The 23,917-nt window shown below is 37.6% G+C and overlaps 1 protein-coding gene across 12 annotated transcripts in view; it reads left to right on the forward strand.

The window, feature by feature from the left end:
• ERC1 (ELKS/RAB6-interacting/CAST family member 1) overlaps window positions 1–23,917 on the forward strand; it is a 302,175-nt gene that overhangs the window by 253,049 nt on the left and 25,209 nt on the right. For 9 of the 12 annotated variants that reach the window (XM_056340446.1, XM_056340448.1, XM_056340450.1 and 6 more), the window contains one exon: window positions 14,851–14,952. In XM_056340446.1, coding sequence (XP_056196421.1) covers window positions 14,851–14,952 — 102 coding nt within the window. Of the gene's footprint in view, window positions 1–14,850; window positions 14,953–16,539; window positions 16,607–23,917 lie in introns of all 12 variants that reach the window. The other 3 variants (XM_056340452.1, XM_056340453.1, XM_056340454.1) reach the window with 1 other exon arrangement.

A 23,917-nucleotide genomic window follows, 5' to 3' on the forward strand; every position in this document is an offset into this window, starting at 1 on the left:
ACAACCACTCTGCTGGTGTTTGGTATATCAGTTATAATTGTTAAGCCTACACTAGGAGGACCAAGCTTGTTAGTGGCATTAAAGAGTTAAGTACACTGGGTAATTTTGAGTTTCTCCAGAAGGCTGCATTAGGAAATCTAATTTTGGGCCTAAAAAATAATAATTCCTTTGTCTGTGAATAGTATTTCTGGACATTAGTGAAATGTAAATACAGTCACTGTCATTTCACATCACAGTTGTACTGCATGGTGGTGATTTTCCATAGTTTATTGTGGCACAAACTGCTGATCTGACAGGCACTGGTTTTCAGTTAAATAAAGAGAATATATTAAAACAGGTCTTTTTAATACATACCTCCAACTGAGCATTTAGGTATTTATTTCTGCAAGAGTTCTGTGCTCCAAATTTTATCCTCAGTTTCTGACAGCTTTGTGTTAGCTGGTGAGTTTGTGAGAGAGATGCAAAAGCTCGGAAAGAACATTTTAGAAGAGCTCAAGATTGCCAATAGCTGTTCATTCACAGAATAAAATTATGGGTGCATCTTCTTTTGCTTAACTTCTACGGTTTGTGGGGTGGTTGGGAAGGACCCGTACATGACTACTCCCTGTTTGTTGTCCAGTGGCAGGATGTGCCTCAGGGGTAAAATATTTGAGACTTCACGACAATCGGTTCTTGTGGCTGGGTTGGTTTGGCATCACTCTTTTGGTATTTGAATTGATGATGTTTGAAGGCTGACCGGAAAATACAGTCAGTTTATGATTACATTTAATCTTGTCATGTAGACACATTGTTCAGGGAACTCTGAAGTTTTGGTGACAGAGAGGATTCCACTTAAACATGTAAGTAATCTTGATGAGATAAACCTGTGAATATATTTTGTTTGAAGAAACAGGAATTTCACATCGAAATTTCAGGTGCAAGAAGATTTTGAATTACTTCCTTGAATGCAGTAAAAATACTGTGGTTTTCCAAGATGAATGTGTAACCATCTTTACTGATATTTCATTGATTGGATACTACTTTTTCTGTATTAAATTATTCCCATTTGTTTGGGCTGTTTTACCTGGAGCTGGCAATTGTCTAGAAGACACACATATCCCTTTACCGCATCTCCATCCAAAATGTGCCAACTTGGTACTTTATGCTTATCTGTTCCTACATTTATTGGCACTATTCCCCAGGGAACACACAAGACACTGAACAGTTTCACACTGAAGCAATGAAGTAAGACTTTGTTTATGGTTACTTCTCTTTGGATGAGAAGCCTAAAGAACATGTGACTTTAACAAATATCTTACATAAAAAGCAATTCACACGTTGATAGTCAGTAGAAAGGTAGTGGCAGAAAGCTGAAAGGTATTTTAACCAGCTTCAGTGTTGGTTTTAACTTGTTAAGATCTGTAACTGGCAAGGTGTTATATGATGCAAGTGTGTTCCAAAAACATGTAAGGAGAAGGTGAAGTCAGAGATATGAGGTGACTGATGGTTTCATAAGCTAAATATGTAGGAAGTTTGAAGTAGATTACAGATGAACAGTTGTATGACTTAATATGTCAGTGATGTGTTCTTTACTTGTAGGAGCAATGATGGAAAGGATTGTGCATCTAGAAATATGTAATGAAAATTAATGACATATAAGATAGAATGTATTGCATGTTTGGGATTTCACTGTGTTATTTTGGGGATGACATAATAAATCAGTGCTTGCTTTGCTTGAGAAGAGAAAAATACAGTCTCTGCAACAGAGAATTTTAATCCCCACCATCTTAAAACTGGATAATGAAACAATTAAATCTTAACTGTACAGAATGAACTTCAGCTTCAGTAAATAGTGAGCTGTTGATGAACAGTGGTCTCAGGTATTTTTGAGCTTATATACTGAAATACCTCTCAGTCTACAGATACTTTTTTTCTCATCCACTGTATTAAGATCCTTCTAATTCTGAAAATAATTTCCCTTTTTGAAACAGTCTGATTAAGCCTAGTCCAGTACACCATATCTCAGGCTAATGAATAGGTAATGCAGGGGAAAATAGAAGTTTCATGTTGCAGTTGGAAATACAAGATATGTGCTGTCAGTTAGGACTAGTTTCTTGATACTAACCCTTCAGTAATTTACATATCAAGATGTGGAAATTGATAGGCTAGTATATTGCATTTATCAAAAGGAGACATAGATTTATGAAATTAGGCATCAGTTACTTGTGATAGCTTCTGCAATGGACAGGTGCTGATGGCTGCAGATTGCCTTCAGTTCTGTTAAATTCATGTTGTTGTGTTCTAAAGAATACAAGTCTTAAAAAAATTACTATTCATGTTTTGGTGCTGAATAAATTATGCATTTTACTCCTTGATAAGTACATGCTGTTTTCTGCGCTCCTTTTCTAAGATGAGAAAATATTCACAACCAAAGAAAAAATGTGTAGTTTTTCCCTAGAGGTAATGTTTTTGCCGCTTGGTATTTGTGAATGTGTGTAGGAAGGGGGTGGCTATTTTTCTGCTGGCTGCTAACTTGGGAAGCTGTGAGGAGTCTGGTAACAGCTGCCAGCTCTGAAAGATACAAGATGAGAAAGTTGATACTGATGGAGATCCTGCTTCCAGGCCCTCCCTTGAGCGGGGATCTGCAAATGAGGCCGTCAAATACGAGGTAGTGATATCTGGCAGACCATCTTTAGAGCAGTTGTGTTCTGCTGTCTCTGAACGGATCTGTTTCTGTCTGCCATTCTTTGCCTTAAATGTGGTACCAAAGGTTTTGAGTCTTTTCAGTACCAAGAAATGCTTTCAGGGATTAGCCCAAGATTGTGCATAAAGACAAAATAAGTCTCAAACTCAGTTATCAAAACATTGCTGATTGATTTTACTTAGCATAATCAAACATTTATCATGTGGATATAAGATAAATTTGCTGGTTTCCAATATGAGTAAATTCACCTTTGCAAGAACATGTTGCATAATTTTAGGTTGCCAGTAGTATAGGTGAATAGTACCATAGAAAAGCTACCATAAAGCTTTAGTCTCCAAATATGTATTGAACTCTGATCACAGTATTGGTGCCTGTGGGAAGTAATTGTCTTTTGTGTCACATACAGCCCAGGTTAAGGAGTAGCCATTTTATTAGGGTGTTTGTTCTCTTTGAGCACAACTTTACAGTCACAGAACTTAGGCTTTTATTCTCTTTCTGTTTACTGCCAATTCCTGTCTGTCTTAGTGTGAATACAAATATTTCCTGTAGTTGAGTAAACAAAAAAAAAAAGGGAGCTCTCACAGCTGACTCCAGCCAAGTTCTTCTTAGGATCTGAATAACCCAGGTATTTCTTGTTTTTACAGTGGATTTTTATTTGGAGGGGGGAAACTTTACTCTTTTAAACATTCAATTTCACCACTGTATCACACTTAATCCTTTTAATACTTTAAGAAATTATATTTCTCACTTTTTTCACATAAACCTGAAATGTAACTGTAATTTCTGATACCAAGCCAATGTGCCCTCCATCTCCAAAACACTAGTAGATATAATCTTGGCTTCGCCTTCTTTATTAGAGCTAGCAACCCAAACTTCTGCCAACTGCTGATATTAATGGTGTTGAAAAAATAATAAAAGCAATGTAGTGATCCTTAAGAACACACACATACCTAAGTTGTTTAAAATTCGAAGACTGCATGGGTTTATTTGTTTTGTGGAAGTAATAATTACTGTACCTTCTCATTGTAGGTTTTTTCTTTTTTTCTTTTTTATTAAGGGAAAATATATTTATTTATACACACAGATCTTCATTTTGTGCACCTTTCAAGTCTCTTCCATATCTCATGGAGACACAGGCAAGGTATCAGAATGTTCTTCTGGACTGGAAAGAGGATTCACTGATTTTGAGGGAAGGATCTACAGACTGGGAAGTGCAGACTAAGACTAGTTGCTTATTGTCCATCCCTATCCTTTTCATCACTGTCAGACGATGAAAAGATTTCTTGATGTCTCTTCCTCCTTTCTTCCCCCTCTTCCTGATTACCCAGAGTAGCTAGTCCTTCTCCATTGTCAGCCAACAATCTGGTTTATGATACAAAGAGGGCTTAAAAAATAGGAAGGCTTCCTTGTTTCCTTCTAAGTCTGCTGGTTGCAAATAAATCAGTTGAGATTGCCCCTGTGCTGTTCATTCATCTCTATTTCTTCATCTGCTTTGTCAGGGCTCTTTAATGTGTGGCATCACCTGTCTTTACAAAGTTTACAAAGTCATTTACAAAGTTTAATGACTTTGCAGTAAGAGGATTAAGGGGAAAACACCAGAGGTATGACTAGCTGTTTTTTCATCTTGTTCCACACACCTTTTTCTTTGGTGGTTCTATAGCAGAGATGGAATTTTCTAAGATTTTTTTGTAAGTTTAACAGTGTGCTTTATGGTACCCATTGGGTGGGCCTCTACTCAAGTGTAATGGTGTAATATAATGTAAATCACAAAAGGACAACAGATCAGGAATAGAGCAGGCAATGATGGGAATACTGTCTGAAATGCAGACACCTTAGAGAAATTCATCTGACCAAACTGACACATGTCTACCCATTGTGTGCCATGAATTTAGTAGAAAGCAAAAGAACTTCTTTCCTTGGTAAGATTGATTTTGGTACAAATGCAGCAGAAAATCTGAATGTTTCTTCAGTCTTTCCAGCTAGTGCTGTTATCTAAGCTTTGATGCAGACTTAATGGGAAAAATCAACCTCTGCGGAAAGAAAAAGAAAAAAAAAGTTGGTTTATTATGATCCTCCTTGCTTCTGTACTGCGAGCAAGAGCAGGGCAAATGGACAGGAATCATCTGTCCAGCTCTGTACTGCACATGTGTTGCTGTGTGCTTGGGCAGGAATCCTGCCTCTGTGGACCAAACACAGGGACAGTGTGGATGGACAGGAATCCTGTGTCTGCAGACCACACGCGCAGATGGTGTGGACAGACAGGAATGTAATGTCTGCATGTTTGTATGGAACTTATGAGGCAGGGCTCTTCTACGTGGATGTCAACCCTAATAATTGGCCGTACAGAGAAAGTTCTTTAGCTTTAATTTAGTTTGGGGTAGCAAAGCTCTTTTGGTTGTCAAAGGAAATACCCTTTCAACTCTTCCCTCCAGCAGTTACCGTGAAGGATTTTGCCTAGATTCAAAGATGAATGTGAGGCAGAAAAAGAATAATATTGGGTGTCTTTTTCTTTTCTACACAACAGCTTTTAAAATTAATTTCAGGACAAGCATAAATAGTCTTGAGGTTTCATTGTGGTTTTGTTTTTTGGGTTGTTTTTTTTAAGTTGCTATCAACACTGTTTATATCATGTAGACACAGACACATTCATGTATACACCCAGAGCTGGGTTCTGGGCAGTTACAGACAGTCTGTGTTGAGATGATACTGAGCAGCTCACATCACTTTAGCATCTAGGAATTTGTATCTGTACATAACTACTTTTTTTGCTAAGAACAGCATGTATAGAGGGGGGCTACTATTAACAACTCTTTGAAGCTGCAGGCACATGCAGTTGAAGTGGTAAGTCATTTAACAATAAAAATAGGTAAGGCTAAAAGACCTGTGGTAAAAACACTGGTATATACCTTCCAAAAGTAAAAATACCTGGATAAAGGAATGTTTTTATTATGTTTATTCTAAAGACACCGTCACAGCAGACAAAGTATTGAAAACTTCCAGATTACTTTAACTAGGAAAAGAATATGTAGATACACATGAGCAGATGGCCTGCAAATGTTTTTGTCAAAGCAGGGGATGATGACTAGGTTTTAAGATTTTACGGTAGCATGCATCTTGTATATAAATTCCTGGATGAGATTTTGCCAATCAGTTTTCATAGGTATGAGTGAACAGAGAAACTTTCTGATTTCAGACTAAGAGAAAGACTAAAAGAAAAAGCAGAGTGACTAAGGCAGTTGTGTTATACAGGAAGGTTTGTGAAATTGAGCATATGCAAGTGGATTGATTTTGGAAAGGAGAACCAAATAGAATAACAAAGGAAAGAGGAGCAGAGTAAGGTAGACAAGAGTAAGATGAGCAGGGTGTGGAGTGAACCTGAAGTGAAAAGGGAAGGAGAAATTTTGAGTAAGTAGTCATAACAAAACAGGAGTCCTGTCAACTTATGTCAAACAAAGGTTGTTCTATTTTTGATAGAAGTATTTGTCTGTTCAATGGGATACAGCATAGGTAATTTAGGGATTTTGCCTTCAGATATTTATATATTTATAAGACTAACCTTGCCTCCGATGCTTGGTGTTGTTGGTGCTTAAACTGCACAAGTTTAAGGTAATCACAGGATCATTATTATGTTGGAATGCATTTCCAACCTTAACATAACCTGAGATATCTTTTACATTTTGCTTTGTAAAACACATGTATCACCAGCCTATCAAAGTCTTTAGGGAGTATTTATGCTCCAAAGTACATTTGAGCTTTTTTTTTCCTTGCTGGTTTTTTGTCTTTGGTTTTCTCTCAATTGATAAAATATAAGATGACATTTTTAGCTTGGATCCACAAACACACCATGAGAGGGGAAAAATGAGCAAGGGGAGAAGTAGTCAGGAATTTTCACCAGTTTGGGTAATGAGGACCATGACAAAGACTGGTACTTCCTTTCATGTTATTACAGAAGTAACATTTCACTTTTTTGTTCAAGTGAGTTATCTTTGGTTGTATGTATCAAAGTAGGTTAAAGAGACTAGATAAACTGTACCTATTAAACGTTCTAGCAGACACATGGACTAAACATGAGAGACTTGTTGCTGTTCGCTTGGGAATTTGTAGCAATTCAGCCTCCCAGAATCTTAGAGAAAGGCATGGAGCATGGTATCGGAAAATTCTACTTCTATGTGACATTTAGTGCAAGGATATATTGAGAGACTGCATCCAAACCCTTACAACTTGAACAAAACATGCTTGTTTGGACCAGCTTTTATCCTAGAGTCTTCCAAAGAAGAGTTTAACGGACAGTGCTAGCCACCTGCTTAGTTGAGCTGTAGTTCCCACCAAGTGACTTTTCAGTTTATTGACCATTTTCAACCAAATTTTACAGAGGGAAAAAAATCTCAAAGACTGTGTAACTTACAGGAAGTTAGTTAACATCCACAGCTGTGTAGAGGCGAAAAAACCTGAAGTAGTGCTCCCACACAGAGAAAGGCAAGAAGAATTGAGCTGTGCTATATTTTGTTTGGCAGTAGCATACACATATGGCTGGCCATTCAGGACATACTTTCGCACTGGTTCCAGCTGACTCTTGCCTGGAGACACCATGGGGGAGGCAGGCTAGAGAAAGAAATTATTGTAGGGTTGAAGGCCATGCTTAGATGTAGAATACAAATCCAAAGCACACAGATTTCATTAGCCAGCATAAAGTGGGTAATAAAGTGGACTTCTATGCTCTTCAAGGGTAGCCATGCTGTCTGCCAAAGAAATCAGTTCTTAATTGATTAAAGAAGTAATGAAGGCAGCACAATAGATGGAGAGTGGATGTAGCAGCATGATTTAGCAAAAAAGCAGTTGCTGTTAAGCTAATTTAAATAAATGAGTCTTTTCTGCTTTCAGGGCATGTGGCAGCAAAGAATACTGATCGTATATTCTCTGGCAGGAAATTCTGCAGTAAGGCCCTTCTTTGCCATGGCATGGAACCGAGGTCAGATTTGCCCTAACAAACTGCACCATAGGGCAGGCTTGTAACACAAAAAAAAAATACTTACCTGCTTGCTTTAAACCTACAGTATGTAATTTTATATGCTCACTACTGGAATGTGAATATAACCAGTTCTCTTATTTCATCCTAAGAATTAAAACAGCAGCTCATTTTGCTTGCTGTTTCTATCTTCAGATCATTTGATTAAATTTCATTAAATAATTTTGTCAGTTTTGTGTGGTGTGAGGGATCCAGGATTCTTTGAATACGTTGTCACAGGACACCATTTGTCCTTTTGATCCTGCCTGAAAGGTTTTTTTGATGCATAGGCCACAGAGTCAGTATAAATTAGGTTTACAATATGGTGGTAAACTTTGTCAGACTCCAGCCCTTGCTCAGATATCTTTGAGGTACAGGAAAACACACCTTAATAATGTTTCTGCCTAAGAGCCTTACATGCAGTGGAAGGATGCCAAAGAACTAACATAGTTGGTTTTTTCTCCCAAGTAGTTAACCATGAGAGAAGAAGATTTTTAGTTTTCTTTTAAAGCTGGGACTGGGCAGATTCCAGCTGTTATGAAGCAAATAATTGAGAAAGGTAGTTCTGTTACCACTGATTGGTCGATCTTAAACGCAGCCTGAGGTATCTCTGAAGAGAGTACAAGAGAGCTACAGGAACATACACTGTAATGTTTATGTGGTGTAACACAATAAGGAATCCCAAACACAAGATCTGGATTGTCTTTTGTGTTGTTGTTTGTGGGTTTTTTTATACAGGAATCAGAGCAATAGATTTCAATAAACTTTGTTATCAGGCAAACCCATAGTTAACTATTTGTTCATCTCCTAAGGTTTTTAAATCCATACACATATACCTACATATTTCAAGCCTTTGAAAGAATTCCATATATTCATGATATGCCTCTTTTAGTGTAGTTCATGGGGTTTTGAATATGAATTCCCCAGAATTACTTTCTCTGTAATTATCACATGGGGAGATGAGCAGAAAAATGAAATCATTAAACATAGAAATTAACTGGACTGATAAAGTGTTTCACTTTACAATGTAATATTGCTGTAACTTTGCCAACAGTTCATGCAGAAGCCAGTATCTCAGGTAGAATCTGTGTTAAATCCTGCAGGCTTTGACAAATCCCAGCAGCTGCGCATTGCATGCGCCCTTTGTTTGGCTCACAAAAACACCGGCTCCAGGATGTTCAGAACTGTAGTAATGGGAATGGTTTTCATTTGTATGCAACTGAACATTGTGTTTGTTCGCTGCTGATAGAGGAATCTCAGTTCCTAAAAGGAAAGTCAGACCAAACTAATGATGGGTCTTTTAAACCTTACAAACAAAAATGACAATGCAGCATGTACCATCCCTTCACAAATTTGAAAAATGTCTCCGGGTAGCATGAATGGGAAGGGGGTGTCAAGTAAAATACTTTAAATCTTTCAGAGACCCTGTGCTCAAGGTAGAAGCTCAGGTTAGGTGTGTATTCAAGGTAGGTATAGATATACTCAAGGTAGTTACGCAGGGCATCACATTCTAATAACAGGCCAGGAGGGATTATTCTTCCTGTGTTTCTGACAGCCAGATTCCAGCAGGGAGCTGGTTAGATATTTACAGGGAGTATGGCTTCACTGTGTGTTTTCAGCAAATAGAAAAGCACTACCTGAATTTCTTTGCAAGAACGTGATTTTCAGAGATACTGAATTTGGCATGCGACTTTGAAAAACAAAATCGCCTGAGTTTCTCCATTATATTTCTATGTTAATAGTGGTAAAAGGTTTCTAAACTGTTTCATTTGCATGTGTGTGCTTCCAGTGAAACACTCAACTCAGATTGAAATGGGATGACTCCTTTAACTTACTGACATACTGTCTCCACCACATATCCATTTGTCACAAGTACAATCATTATATTAATGTTTACTTAATGCGGGTCTTTTTAAACTCTACATTAAAGGATTAATAGAGCTTGTTTAGACTGGTTGGCAAAGCAAGAAATTACCCTACGCAAATATTTTACAAAAAATGAGAAAGTAGCCACTGATGTCATGGTTTCTGCTGTGTTGCGTGGGGGAGAAACAGATTTGATGTGAACTCTTTGAGTAAGTTACTGTAATGAGAGGGTGAAGCAGACTAGATTAATATAGCAAATGCACAGCTTATGAACTAGTGTCTGCTGTTTATTAGAGGGCTTGCCTAAGCGATACAGAAATGTGTGATTCCTACAAATAAAATTTAGTTTCAAAAACTTGCCAGGGTAATGGTTACCAGAATACTAGCTATCCTGCAGAAATGCTTAAGAAAGGTATGTATTCTCATTATAACATACACCTTAGTGCAAGCTTTCAAATAAAAACATCTCTAAAATATATTATAAATATTGCCTGTAGTTAAATCCATGGGTTTCAAATTTATATGTGGAATTCCATTCTAAAGAGTTTGTCAGACCTGGGCAGGACTCCTCTAGGTTTTACCAGCTATATTCCAGACTATGCCTCTGACTTTCCCCTACACTTTGTGGATCAGTATCAGTTCTGGTTTTTCTTATGTAGCAATTTAAGTGTGATAAGATCTATTAATTTGGTCTTTAGGGTGGAGGTGCACAAACAAGGTACAGGTATAGCCTGCAGTGAACATAAAATAACGTACTTGTAGGAACCTACAGGTGAGAGTGTGCTTGGAAGGAGTACATCCATGAAGGAGGAACTTAGTGCTGCTTAAACAAAATTCACCATGACTACAGTTTTGGCAGCTAAAATATTATACATGTGTTGTTTGGAATGAAGGTTTTCAGGTGTTGGTTGCGTTAGAAATAGTCTACTCCATGGCAATTTCCTTGTTTACCCAAACATTTAGTGATTATACAATACAGGCAGAAATAAACTGTATGATAACTAGAAAAAGCATGGTGAAAATATTGTGAAATCCCTGCAGGACCATGAAACAGCAAAAGAAAAGAGAGCGTGTTTAAAAGAAGTGCTGATGCTGACCAGTCACATTTAAGATTAAAACAAGTTTATCTCATACTTTCTCTGGTGTTTTTTTCTTTTAATATAACTGCCTGCTGTAGCAAGGGATAGGGCAGAGGCCAGGGTTGAATAATGACAAGAAGCAAGAAGGGCATTAAGAATAAGTATATCAGAGAGGCAAAAGGACAATTGCAGAAGTTCTGGGATGAAAAAGAGGGATGGTGAGCAAGATCTGATAACACTGGAGTATAGCCTAATATATAACCAGAGAAAGTTGGGGTTTTTTTAGATACAGTGCCCTTGCAAATGTTGTGCTTTAGACCTGTGGTTCACAGACCTTATGTGGCAAGTTCTCCACAGTCATTCCCGGCTTTCAGTTAGGAGCTTGAGAGTGTGGGATGGCTCTTTAGTAATTTTGAGAGTTGACAGTAGTCTGAAGGGTTTGGGACTGTTCTTTTGCACAGTGATTATTGGGAGACTTGTTAAGAGCATTGTTAAGGGCTTTGACAAGGTGTGGGGGTTCGGCAGGGGAGAGGGCAGTGATTGGAGGGCAAGGAATAAGGTTACAAAATCTGTTCTGTTAAAAAAAAACAACCAACAAGAAACGTTCTGGGGAAAAAAAAAATCAAGAAACTATTCAGTTGTGGAGTTTTGTCCTGCTTTTTGCGTTATAGCATTTTATCTTCACATGCATGGAGAAGGTACCTGTAATAGTGCATGTTATTTTTTAAGCAAAAATTTGGATCTGATGTCCAGTTCTTATCATCACTAGTTCTGCTTACAAGCTCTGGAGGTTTTAGACAAAAGCACTCCTGACACAACCGATTTGTCTGCACTGCTCATTTATTTTCTCATAGGACACTGTGGTTAAACCACTTTGTTGTTCATACTTTTTACAGTGATGTAGAAATGTTTGCCCTAGGATCTGAGCCATAACCTCATAAGGTGGGAGAGGTTTGTATAACAGTGCCATGACAAAGCAGTTCAGGACTGCAGGATGTTGGAGTGGTTCCCCACAGTAAAGTAAACGGTTTGTTTTAAAATCATTGCAACAGCCATATGCTCTAGAAATTTCCATCCTTTTGAACATTTTTTTCTGGAGAGGAGCAGTAGGAGAAAAACTGAGTTCATATATTTCCAGTTATTTTAAAAACTTCCAATTAGAAGTTCATCAGTTAGTATTCCAGTCCTAAGTAGAAGCTTTTTATTTCTGTTTGACATAAAGAGAATTAGAAAAATATTATACTATATTATATTTGCAACACTGCTTAGAATTTTAATGTTGGAAAATATTTTTTGGTGGTATTGTCAGGAAATAAACTACTTTTCTTCCATCTCTTGATTTTTGCATAATTCCAATGATACATGCATAGATTAGTTCCTGTAGTGAAATCACAATACTGATCTGGGGGGTTTCTTGCCAAGACTTGTATATCACAAACATGCACTCTTATATTAACAGCAGAAGCAGTGGAAGGTCAGGCTGGATTAAAAGGGGAACACAGAAAAGGTTCTTCTTGGTGAACTGATGCTGTGTGATTATAATCATCAGGATGCTGCAGAAATTGTTCTGGGTTAAAATGGTCAACAGGTAGTAATGAAGCTAAGCAGCTAAATCATATTTAACAAGTAGGAGGAATTTTAGAACTTAGCTCCCTCTTGAAAACTCCAGCCTTGATAGCTGGAAAATTATCTGAAGATTAAAGGTCCAAATAATAGGGTATTGCAGCATATTTTAGATTGGAGTGGACCTCTGCGTCCAACCACCTGCTGAGAGCATCACTGGCTAGAGCAGTTTGCTCAAGGCCTTGTCCAGTCACAGGTTTGCTCTCTGGAAGGATGGAGATGCCACAGCCTGTTGGCAGCCCATTCTGGTGTTTGATCAGCCTCATTACGAAAAAAACATTCCTGATCTCTAATGAGAATTTTGTGTGTTCTGATTTATATCCATTGTCTCCTGTCCCATCCTCTCCAGGAGGAGTGTGTCTTCATCTTCTCTGTTTCCTCTTATCAAGTAACTAAAGAAGCCTCCTCTTTTTCATGCTAAACCAGCCCAGTTCTCTCAGCTTCTTTTCATACCTCCTGCCCAGTAATAGTAGGTTGTTCTACTTGAAGTAACAGAAGTACACAACTTCTTCAGTTCCACTTCAGAATTTTCTGTGAGGGATACTGTGCTTTGAATGTTTAGATCTTTATATTCTTCTCTTCCTGTATTAGTGCGAACATGGGGGGGGGTTCATACAGTATTGTAAAACATGCTGCCTTTCTCTGGGAAGAGCTACTTTGTCTCTCAGAGAAGTTAATGTGCTGTACTAACTTCTGCTAAACGTCTGGGGTTTAATAGATTTTTTTCTACATACATGCTGAAAGGTATGTAAGAAGTTATTATTTCTTATCAAAACCAAAAATTTCCAAAGAAATATGAAATCATTTAAAATCAGTACCTCTCATTGTAAAGAAGAAATTGTTAAAGAGCCAACCTTAAATTTAATAAAGTAATAAACGAGGAGAAAGCGCCTTTACAGTAAACTGGTTGTTTAAGTATTGATGCACATTGTTTCAAGTAGTGATTTATGAATGATGAGTCAGACTTGGAATTCAAAACTTGTTTGACAAAACAGAGCAAACAATATAAAGATTTTGTGTGATTAAATTGCTTATTGCTTAAGCTCAATTTACTATTAGCTTTTGTTAAATTAATCCAAAAGAAAATTAAATCCAGATTCAAACCCTGGACTTTTTCTGTAGTGATTCGAGTACAGCCAAATAGAATCTGCATTCTCTAGCCTTGAGATGCTCATTAAAATTAGAGTTTTCAGTAAGAAACCACACAGTTGTGAAGGGATTGAATCAACAGCTGGCATTTCTACAATGAGCTTAGAAGCTTTCATTTAAGACATTTTGGTTTAGTGCACCTCTGATGATTTAATATATCTAGCTGTGCATAATTTACTGTCTATCATACCGAACATAGGTCTGCCTAAGCCTTTTTTTTTTTTTTGGATTTCATAAAGCTCAAAACAGGGCTTTGTCTACCTCATGAGCTGGGAGGAAAGATGCTGCCGTTCCATTTGGGATCTGCTCCAGGTGTGGGTGCCCAGTGAAAGTGGCTCCCAGATAACCTGAAGTGAAGCAGCTGACTCCGGGAAAGCAGTTCACTCTGCAGGACCCCAGACCCAGCTGTTTTGTAGTCCCCTCCAGGCTACTGCTGGAGTGTCATTGCTGCCTGAATGGTCTTTGCAAGCCCTGCTGGGAGGTGGGACGTTTTGCCCACGGGGACTTCTTTCTTCTTTCCTTGTTAGTGTGCATGCACATGTGCGTGTGTGTGTGTGTGTGTGTTTGTAGGTGCCTGGGGACCTCATTACAGGATAGTATTTTAAAAGGTCTTGATCTCTCAAACGCTGTCCTTTGCAGACACAGGCATATAGTAGTGTATTTTAACATTCATCACAATTGCTTAACTAGAATGGTAATGTTAAGGTAAGGTATTCCATTTATTCTTACACAATTTATTTTATATTTTGTGTTTTTAAACATTAAATATCCTCCGGAACTTGAATTTTTCTGATAAGTTGAAGAAAAGCTAAGAAACTTGTTTCGTATCTTCTTCTTTGCTTGACTGTAAGCAGTTTCTAATTTTCTAAATATTTATTATGTCACCTGTTCTTCCCAAAGACTTATTTATTAATGTTTTCATTTCCTCACAGGAAAGCTTTTCTATAATTCACGTTTTTCTGACTAGTCTCAGAATTTTCCTACTCTTTGGTATGTCAGTTGAAAACTGATTGGCATATTGAAACTGGATGGACTTCTTAAGTAATAACCTATTTTCAGCCTGTTTACTTTTTGTTTTTTAAACTTATTTCTGCTTTTGTTGGCTTTTTTTAACTGACTTGGGGACATCTTCATTTAATTGCTCTCCAGGTTGGTGTTTGAACCTTAACTCCGAGGGTCTATAAGAAGAAATTTATTTCTTTGTACACACATGTACAAAGTTATAGTAAGGTACAAGTCAGATGAGCCTCTTAATTACAAAACTCAAAGTGAAGTGGTTGGAATGTGTCTCCCAGGTTTTTTTATCTCTCTACATGCGTGTGTCCTATTTTTTTCCATGTGTAGATTTTGGATACACAGGATAGCATAAATACCCTATTCCTTGTAGTCCCTGTGATCATCACATTAGAAGGTAGACTGAGATTCTTTCTTTTTTTTTTTAATAGACTCAGAACCGTATGAAGCTGATGGCTGACAACTATGAGGATGACCACCTCAAATCCTCATCCCATTCCAACCAAACCAACCACAAGCCCTCCCCTGACCAGGTAATGTGTGTGTCTCTTTTGTTTTAAAGTAATTTTTACTATGGAGGCTGATTATTTTGAGTCTTGTGTAATTTTCCCTGACATTCCTGCAGTACCATGAAACAAAAATAGCATTCCGGTGTGCAGTTATAAACCAGAAAGGGATGTTGTGGTTATGTCAGCTTCACTGAAAACTCCTGAAATGTGAACAAACAGTTCCTGGTACCAAGCTGTTACTAAGTGGGTGAAGAAGAGGGGGCAGACAATGAAAGGGAAGAAAGAAATGTTACTCTGTTCAAATGCAAGACTGGAGTCCTGTCTGGAATATTCAGATTATAGTAACTCAAGTTTACTGCTTGAGTGTGTGGAGTGTCCAGGACTGTTTCTTGTCTTCAGTAGCATGAAATGATGCTCCAGGATCAGCTTTCTGATCTATGGTTTACATATGAGCAGTTCCCTTCATTTCCCATGAGGAAATCCCAGCCTCTGTGCCAAATGAGCACAGACTGCTCCTTCACAAACTCAGCGAGCCGTGAACTGAAGGAAAATCAATTTACCATCTCCAAGGCAGTGAGAAGCCTCCTGTGTCATTTACAAAGCACAGTCATGTGCTTGATAACTATCAGAGAGATTACCTGTCCCTTGGGTAGCACAGAAAATGCCAACATAATTGCATATCCCATGTTGTAATCTCATCCATTCCAGTTTAATTAAAATATTAGCAATCATTAATCACTGCCTTGAAAAAATGAAGGAACGTTTGGCACTCCTCTTTGCCCTCTGGCTCATCTAGAAATTGTTGAGATCTGAAGGAAGGCATCTCACCTTTAAGCACCAGCCTAGTGATATGCAGAAATGATGAGTAAGGTACAAGAGGAAAATGGCAAAAAGCAATTACGTATTCACCTTATAAGAACAGAACTTTAAAAATCTCTTTTCATGTCTGTATCAGAAGACAATAAGAGGTATATAAAAAGAGACAAACAGAAAATAGCATTTTCAAAGCAACTTCGTATCGCATCTTGTTTTAATGCCCAACTCCACTGTAAATTGACTGGCTTGAATTTTCTGCACTGTTTTTGGAAGACGTTGGTCTTACCTTCTTCAGGAGAGTGCAGTTGTTAATACTGCAAATTACATGGCTTTCCTAAAGTTTGGAGGAAATGTTAGAATATCTGTTGTTTCTGCACCCAGGTGTATAGAGAAAGGAAGCCATTTCCAGAACGTAACTGTAGTACACGCTTGCAAAGGAATGCAGCACAGCATTCACAGATTAAATGAGAAGGTAAAATGTAAAGAAAAGATAAAATCTAAACATTTAAGGAAATTTTTGCAAAAAACTCACAGAGGAGGGCAATAGGGAGGAGGGTTTGGGAGGAGGGTCTGATTGCGCTTTCCCTTTGCCTGGGGGCATTTTAAAAGCTGACAAAGCCTACAAGACAGCAAAGAAAGCTGTACCTCAGGGTGGCCCAGAATATCGCATAAGGAATTAAACACTTTATACTACTATTTGTACTTACATATGTGCTTTTAAATACTAACCAACTCTTTCTTTCATTCCCACGCTGCTCTGGGGCTTTTCTCCCATTGCCACCTCTGCACCGCTAGGATGAGGAGGAGGGTATTTGGGCATAACCAGTCAGATGCTCTTAGTTCAGCCATTTTGTTCAGAACGGTGAGAATCAGCTTTTCTGGCCAGTAGAAGAGTTTCCAACAGTCACTCTCACGTCTCGCTCTCATATGCTTTGTGAAACCTGGTTGTGCTCCTTCCCCCTTGCTTGCGTAGTCTCTGCATGAGGGTGTTTCTCGTGTGTTTATGTGTAGTTTGTGATTTTCTTCTTCTAACCAACATGTCATTGTTTCGTGATGTTGCGGGGAGAACTTTCCAGGGCATGTAATTGAGTTTCTATGCAAAGCAAACTCTTAATGTGTGAGAAAGGAGGAAATGTCTCTCATATCATTTATCATTGACTTCATGGAGGAAATGTTTTCAGTCGGATTCTCTTTCAAAGCAGTTTGCACTGTAGCCAAATCTATGTATGGTTTTTCAATTCTAGTTAGTAAAGAATTTGCTCAGAGATAATGTTCCTCCTGAAGGTTTTAAGCGTGCTGAGATCTGCTGCCAAGATTGCTGCCATGCATGCTGACCTAACTAGCCACAGATATTTATCAGCTCAGAATAGATGATTCCTGATAATGGACTAGGAATGGAAATTTTCTGTAAATAAAAAAAAAGGAATATCCTCTTAACCTTCCCTTCTCCCCTCTATCTCCCTCATTCTCTCAAAACAATAGGGCAGAAATTGGTAGCTGTTTGTCATTTGAAGTACCTTTTGTTTCTCTTACATCTGCATTCTCAAATTCCTCTTTTCTGCCATCAAATTGTCTACACAACAACCCCCATTTCCGGAAGAGTAGGCTGAACACAGGCCAGAGCCCTTCTCCTCCCGCCAGTTCTCTACCAAAGAAAATATCCTTTATGGACCGGGAGCCTTGAGACAGTATTTTAAAAATTTATATGAAACTCCTTCTTCACTTACCCTTTTAAGAAAAAAATTTCACATTAGTTTCTCTGCAGTGAGTTTGATTTTTCCCTATCAATTATTTGAAAGGAAACTCTTCTGAAAATTTCTACAGAAATTTTTAAGCCTTGCATTTCTGAAAATTATAACTTTGTATTAGATTTGTAAAATATTCTTGAAAAAATAAGCTACTCTCTGATCTCTTCACACTTGCTCAGTTAACTGCAGACTTACATGTCTGTCTGACTGTAGAGCAGATCCATCTTTTCAAGTCAACCATTTGAAAAAATTAATCCAACTGTGGCAGTGTCAAACTTGAATTTCATGCCTTGGGGTTTGAACTGAGAAAATCTCTTTAGTGGAAAAATTGATAAAGTGCCTCATTAATTTACACTCACTGTTGATTTCACATTCTTTTTGAATCACCACTCTTGCAATGGTTGTGTGTTAGTACATGATGTTGAAAGTTTTAGAGATAATGCTTGTAAAGATCTGCTGAAGCACAGCAATTAAACAGGAAAGATCAGGTAAGTAAAGGATGAAAAGGAAGAAGATGCTCACCATGAAGGTAGGAATAATTCTGATTTTTATTCTAGAGCAAATATGGAGGTTGCGTAGAAAACACTAATAGAAAGATCTTTCGCTTTTTTTTTCCCATCTGCTGATACATTTATGAGTGCGACTCTGCAAAGAGTCTGGTTTCTCTTAGTTCACTGAATTAATGGCCGGTTCACATTAAATACAGCTTATCTCTCCACTTCATACTTGAGGCATTTTCTTCAGGAAAGCATGTTACAGTACATCCTAGACAAAATAATGAGGCAGCCAGCATCCTTGCTTTACATGCATTTCATCTGAGAAACATGTCAGCCTAAAGGTTGTCTTGCATACAGCAACAGGGAAAGTATAAAGATGATTGATGCCTCCCAAGCCAGTTACTCCCAACAAAGTACATGTTTTTAGCATGATATTCCAGTTACATTAAGATAAAAGTAAAGATGATGTAAGTCACAGAGTCCCTGACCTGCTTGTTAAATTAAATGTACGTATTACAATTATTAAAAAGCAACTAATAGCATAGGACTTGGCGATAACTTTGTTTTTTAAAGTTCCTTTAGGTCTGAGGATGTAATCACCTCTGATCAATACCGAAGATAAAATATGTAAAAAATATGTAGAATAGCAAACTGCATTATTTTATTTGTATGTTTTGGGGATTAAAGCTTTTCCCGTCCAGCATTCTGGAATTGACTGAATTGAATATTTAATTATCCCAGTTCTGTATATGACAGCATTATCAGATATAACTCCCTTGAAATGGAGCACTGTTTCTAAACATATGCGCCCTTCCTGTAGTTTCAGGAATGGTAGTTTACATTTTCAGTTTACAGTTCAATGTAAATACCATCTTTCATCCTGAAATAGTCTTTCCTAGCCTTCTTCTCTGGGCTTGTTTCCTTGTTGTCTGAATTTCTTATCCCCCTCTTTATCCAAGCGTATTCCAATGTCCTTTCTCATTAGGATGTCCCTTTGTCTTTCTCAAATACTAAAATGGACTGGCCAATGGCTTAATTAGTTATTATCCACTTTTATAAAAAATAATATGAATTTACACTTTATGATACCCAGTATGTATGAAAGGATTTGTGTGTGTGTGTATCTTGTAAATATGTGCCATGTACGTGCTATACCAGGGAAAGAAGCAGCAAAGCTTCCATACATAAACTTTCCAAGCTAACTCAATTCATAGAGTTTTCTTGTGAAGCACAGCCATGCTACCTACAATGTGAGAAAGTGCAGGTGTGATTCAGAAATCTGCTTGTGTCACCTCTGCCCATCAGAAATGAAGAGGACTGCTTTTGTTGAATGGGTATAGTGGGCACAGGATCACAAAAAAACAGTTGAAAGAGTGCAAGGACACAGGGAAAAGCAAAGACAGAATAAAAGTGCTAAGGGCAAGAACAGAGGAAGAGCAAAACTAAAACTCCGAGAACTGACAGATTTATCCTGGTATGTAATTTATACATACTGTATGTGTTTGAAGTACACATGCTGTTGTAGAGCCTTTTTCTGCCCAACTTCCATGGCTCTGGCTTGCAGTAGGAGTTGGAGCCTAGCAGGTGCTTGCACTAGACAAGCTTTTTGAAATCGTTCCGTGGAAGCATTTTCTATTAACGATCACAGATATGCCTGCTAAGGAGCAAGACATTTGGTTTTGCTGTGCTTGAATTCCAGGAACAGAATCTGAAAATTAATTTTATGTTTGTTAGAGTAACAGTGGAATGGTCAAAGAGCTAGCATTGAACTAGAGTGCATAAAAATGGGGATCTTTCAAAATTATAAAAATATTGGCAAGTTCCTATTACCATAAAAATATTGCAAGACTAAAAGCCTCTTATTTGTGACATTTTTCTTTAATACTTGAGTTTGACAAATTTTAACACAGAAGCAGCAAGTATTGTGAGTTGACTGCTGAAGACACTAGCATAATTTATCACATCTCTTAAGATTTCAGAGGTGATGTCTGTAGTGGGAAAAGGAGTAAGTCATCACAGGGAAATACCTGAATCGTTCTTAAGAACTGAAAAACAGTCAATTCCAGTAAATGTCATACACTCCTTGTCAAAACCAGTATAAAATGTAATTTGCAACATCACCAGATTACAAGTACGCATTGTGTACCAAAGGCTACATTTTTAATGTTGTAATTTGACTTTGCCAAGAGTTTTTTTGGTGGACAAGAGTCATCTAAACTTAAGACCTGAAACAAAGGGAAAGTCGTCAATAAGAGGAATGTTTAATGAATTCCATTTGGATTTTTTAACTGTAGTTTTTAATCAAGAGCTTGTAATATTCTAAAGGTCATCTTTAATTAATATATCATTCCCAAAACCAGGCTCATTCTAAGTAGCCATTTGTGATTATTAAAGGGTAATGGAACTAAAATGACATTTCTGTATTACATTTATTGGGACAAAGATATTAAACAGGATTACAGTAATGATAGAAACAATTAAAACTCACAGAGAAGTTAATTCTAGTAGAGGTATACACAAAAGCCAATTGAATGCTCAAGCTTGTAAGCCATGTGTTTCTAACTTCTATCTGCAGAGCAATTTTGTCTCACCCCTAGGAATGCCCAGGATGAGCATTCACAATTTCCTTTTTGTTGTGGAGAGGGTATTTATTATTCCATTTTACGGCTAAAAAGAAATGCACAATGAATGCACACCTGGTCAGCCAGCATAAATAGCTATTCAAAGAGATTTAGAGGAAAGCTGCAGAAGTAGGTGACAGGCAACAGCCTGAAGAACTGTGACTACTGTGATGGTGGATTAAGAGGAACAGAAATAATGACACTGAGGACAGGACATCTCAGGACTTCATTTAACCTTTGCCACAGCTGTCAGACCCCATGAACTTTTCATCAAGATCACTAGAGAACTAAAAGTGTCTATGCTTTGGGAAGTTTGAGAAGAATATTGGGGGTTTTCCTACATTATTTAGTGCTTGGTTAATACACTGATTTCTTCTAGTAAAGTAAATATCTTATTCACAGTGAGTTCCATTTTCAAATGATTATGTGGGCATTCATTCACTGCATGAATGTGATCTTTCCGTGAGACACATTTTACGCTTGCAACATGTAGAGAGCTGCTCATCCTACTATCACACTTCTAGTATTTTCTTTTAGCTCAGTATTGTCACTTATTACACTGTGACCTCATAAGCCTTTTAAATAAATTTATTTTCAATATGGTCTTTTTAATTGTTAGATCATGCAGAATGGTCAAAAACACCCAGCTTTCATGCCTGGCTCATATTACAATGTAATTTGCTGGACACAGTACTAGATCACGATTCAGAAGATAAATTCCTTCCTGGCATCATCTCCAACCGCTCACTTGTTCTCTTTCTCCCTGTCTCAAATTCTCTAATTGTAAAATGAGCTGCAGTTTTTGTAAAGTGGAAGTTCTGCTTGGGAAAAGTGCTATGTAAGTGCTAAGTAATATTATTACACAGTATTCTAAAATTTTTGTTACAGGGATATGATGGTGATTCTAGTACCTATTTTGAATTTGTTCCCAAAATTATGTTAGATGTGTATTTGATTCAATTTATTAATACGTCTTGTTTTTCCTTCCAAGATCCTATTCGTTCCAAAAAAAGGGAAAATAACCCATATGTTAAACATTTCAAGGAGCTGCCATTCCAGCATGCTGAACGAAGTGCTTTAGACTGCTGCATCTTCTTCACTGTTATCTTTTGTCCTCTGGAAGAGCCATTTCTTCCTCTCTCCAAATATCTGCAACCTAGTTGTGTAGAGTATAATAATGTGTTATAATATGTCTGTTACAGTTCTTCATTCATATGTGTAAAAATACTGTGAAAGAATGTCTTATGCCTGCCTTAAAGACATACCCTGTGCAGAATTTGAAGGCAGCGACATGAAATAATCTTACTTAATTAAACATTATCACTTGGCCTGACTGAGAGATAAGATGCCAGATTTGTTTTGTCATACTGGTGACAGTCAGGACTCCTCACTCCCACTTTCCAGATGGGTAGTCCTTTAGTAAGAACCATAATGTGGTGTACTCAAGTAAGGTGACGTAATTAATTAATCATTACAAGGGCAGCACTTTGAATACAGTTGTCCCAGTTAAACACAGGACCTGCTTTCCATCCTGCTTTTCTGGAGCCCTGCTTATGTGGGCGTCGTTGTTAATTACGAAACTAAAAGACTCCTGTGCTGTCAAGTTCAGGCAAGAAGACACAGAGTTCATGGACTGACAATTACTGCTCTGAGGAAGTGCAATTCAAAATCCTTGTTTAGCTACCATACAGTTATCTTTAGCTATCATACAATTACCCATTCTTTTCAAGCCTTTTCAAGCTTTGCCTTTTTTCAGAGAATAACCTTTTCTCCTTTGGCTGTAGTAACTGAATAATGGAGAGCCTTTTGTAGTGACCTTCACACTTTAGCGTAAGTAACGGATCTGTTACGGTGGAGTGAACAACTTAAGTAATGCTTAATATTTTATTTTATGATTAATTTTCTACCATTCCAATTTGAAACCATGCCTTTCCACCTTCTGTCTTATTCTATACCCATACTGGCATGTAATCTTTTATCCAGTAAGTACTGTTAGACCGAGATGGGCCAGCCTAGAGAGGAACGCTGTCCTTAAAGTTATGTCAACTTCTGCTCCTGGTCCTTCCCCTGTTTCTGCAAAGCGTTCTCTTGATAACTTGTTTTTTAGTTTGGTTTTGTTGTGGTGGGTTTTTTAAAAATCTATTATTTTGCTATCTTCATAATTATGTTGTGTTTGAAGAATATATTCTCTGTCTAAGAATGTTGTATCTATGAGCACAAAATAACTGATCTTGATACACTGTTGGTCTTCTTTCTGATCCCAGAATGATAAGACTTAAGATTTCCAGATGGAATTTTGTAATCTGAGCTCTGGGATGAATTAAGTACTCACAACAGAGGTGTAACTGGATCGTATCACTGTCTTCCTATTATTCTTACAGATCAAAGAAGATACTTGTATTTTAAAACATTCAAAACAGATGGCCAGTTTCTTTTTGTAGAGATTTGTGCTTTTCAGCAAAACAATTGCAAAAAGGCCATCATTCATTTCTACCAAATGAGATTATTCTAGGTCTGTGTCTTATTTTCTTTTTTGATGTGCAGCTGAATGTGATCTTGTACTAGTGACTTTATCTTTGTAGCTAGTAGGAACTCTGTACGCAAACATTTTTGTTTCTGACCACTTCCAGGGGAGTTGTTCCTTACAGCTTGTATGATAGTCTGTACTGTCTCCCAATTGCTCTGCCATTTAGGTTTCTTACAGCACTCATCCACACCTCAGAATGCAATCATGCAAGGCCAAAGGCTTCTGCAAACTATGAACACCCTGTTGGTGGCATAAAGAAGAGGGGAGCTGAGACCTGGCCCTCACAGGATAGAGACAGAAGAGGAATAGCTGCAGCCAGGCTTGGGGTGTCGCTGCCAGCACCTTTTAGTTGTCAGTTAGGAGCAAAGAAACTGAGGGAGGGGAGAAATGAACATTAGAGTAGAGAAAGAATCAAGCCCAAACCTCCTTTCCAACATATTAACTATGAAAATAAGCTCAAGAGAAATATGACTAAAATAAAAACTGATAAGGGCACGTAGCCAATCTAGATGCTGTATTTTCCTGGCTGGTAAAGTTCATAATTTCTGATGGAGATGTCAGGATTTACAGTTCCAACCCATAGTAGGCTCACCACAGGCAGTCAGCTACATCTGATTGTTCAATGCGACATATAGATAAGAATTTGTATATTTTTTTTAATATATATATAGATACACACATGTATATATAAATAGGTGTGTTTATTAACAGGATCTTGCATTTGAATGTAGAGCAAACAACTTTCCAGAGAACTCCTAAAGACAGATAAACCAGGCATTT

Source organism: Falco biarmicus, chromosome 5 (assembly GCF_023638135.1).
Source record: "Falco biarmicus isolate bFalBia1 chromosome 5, bFalBia1.pri, whole genome shotgun sequence".
NCBI classification, from domain to species: domain Eukaryota; kingdom Metazoa; phylum Chordata; class Aves; order Falconiformes; family Falconidae; genus Falco; species Falco biarmicus.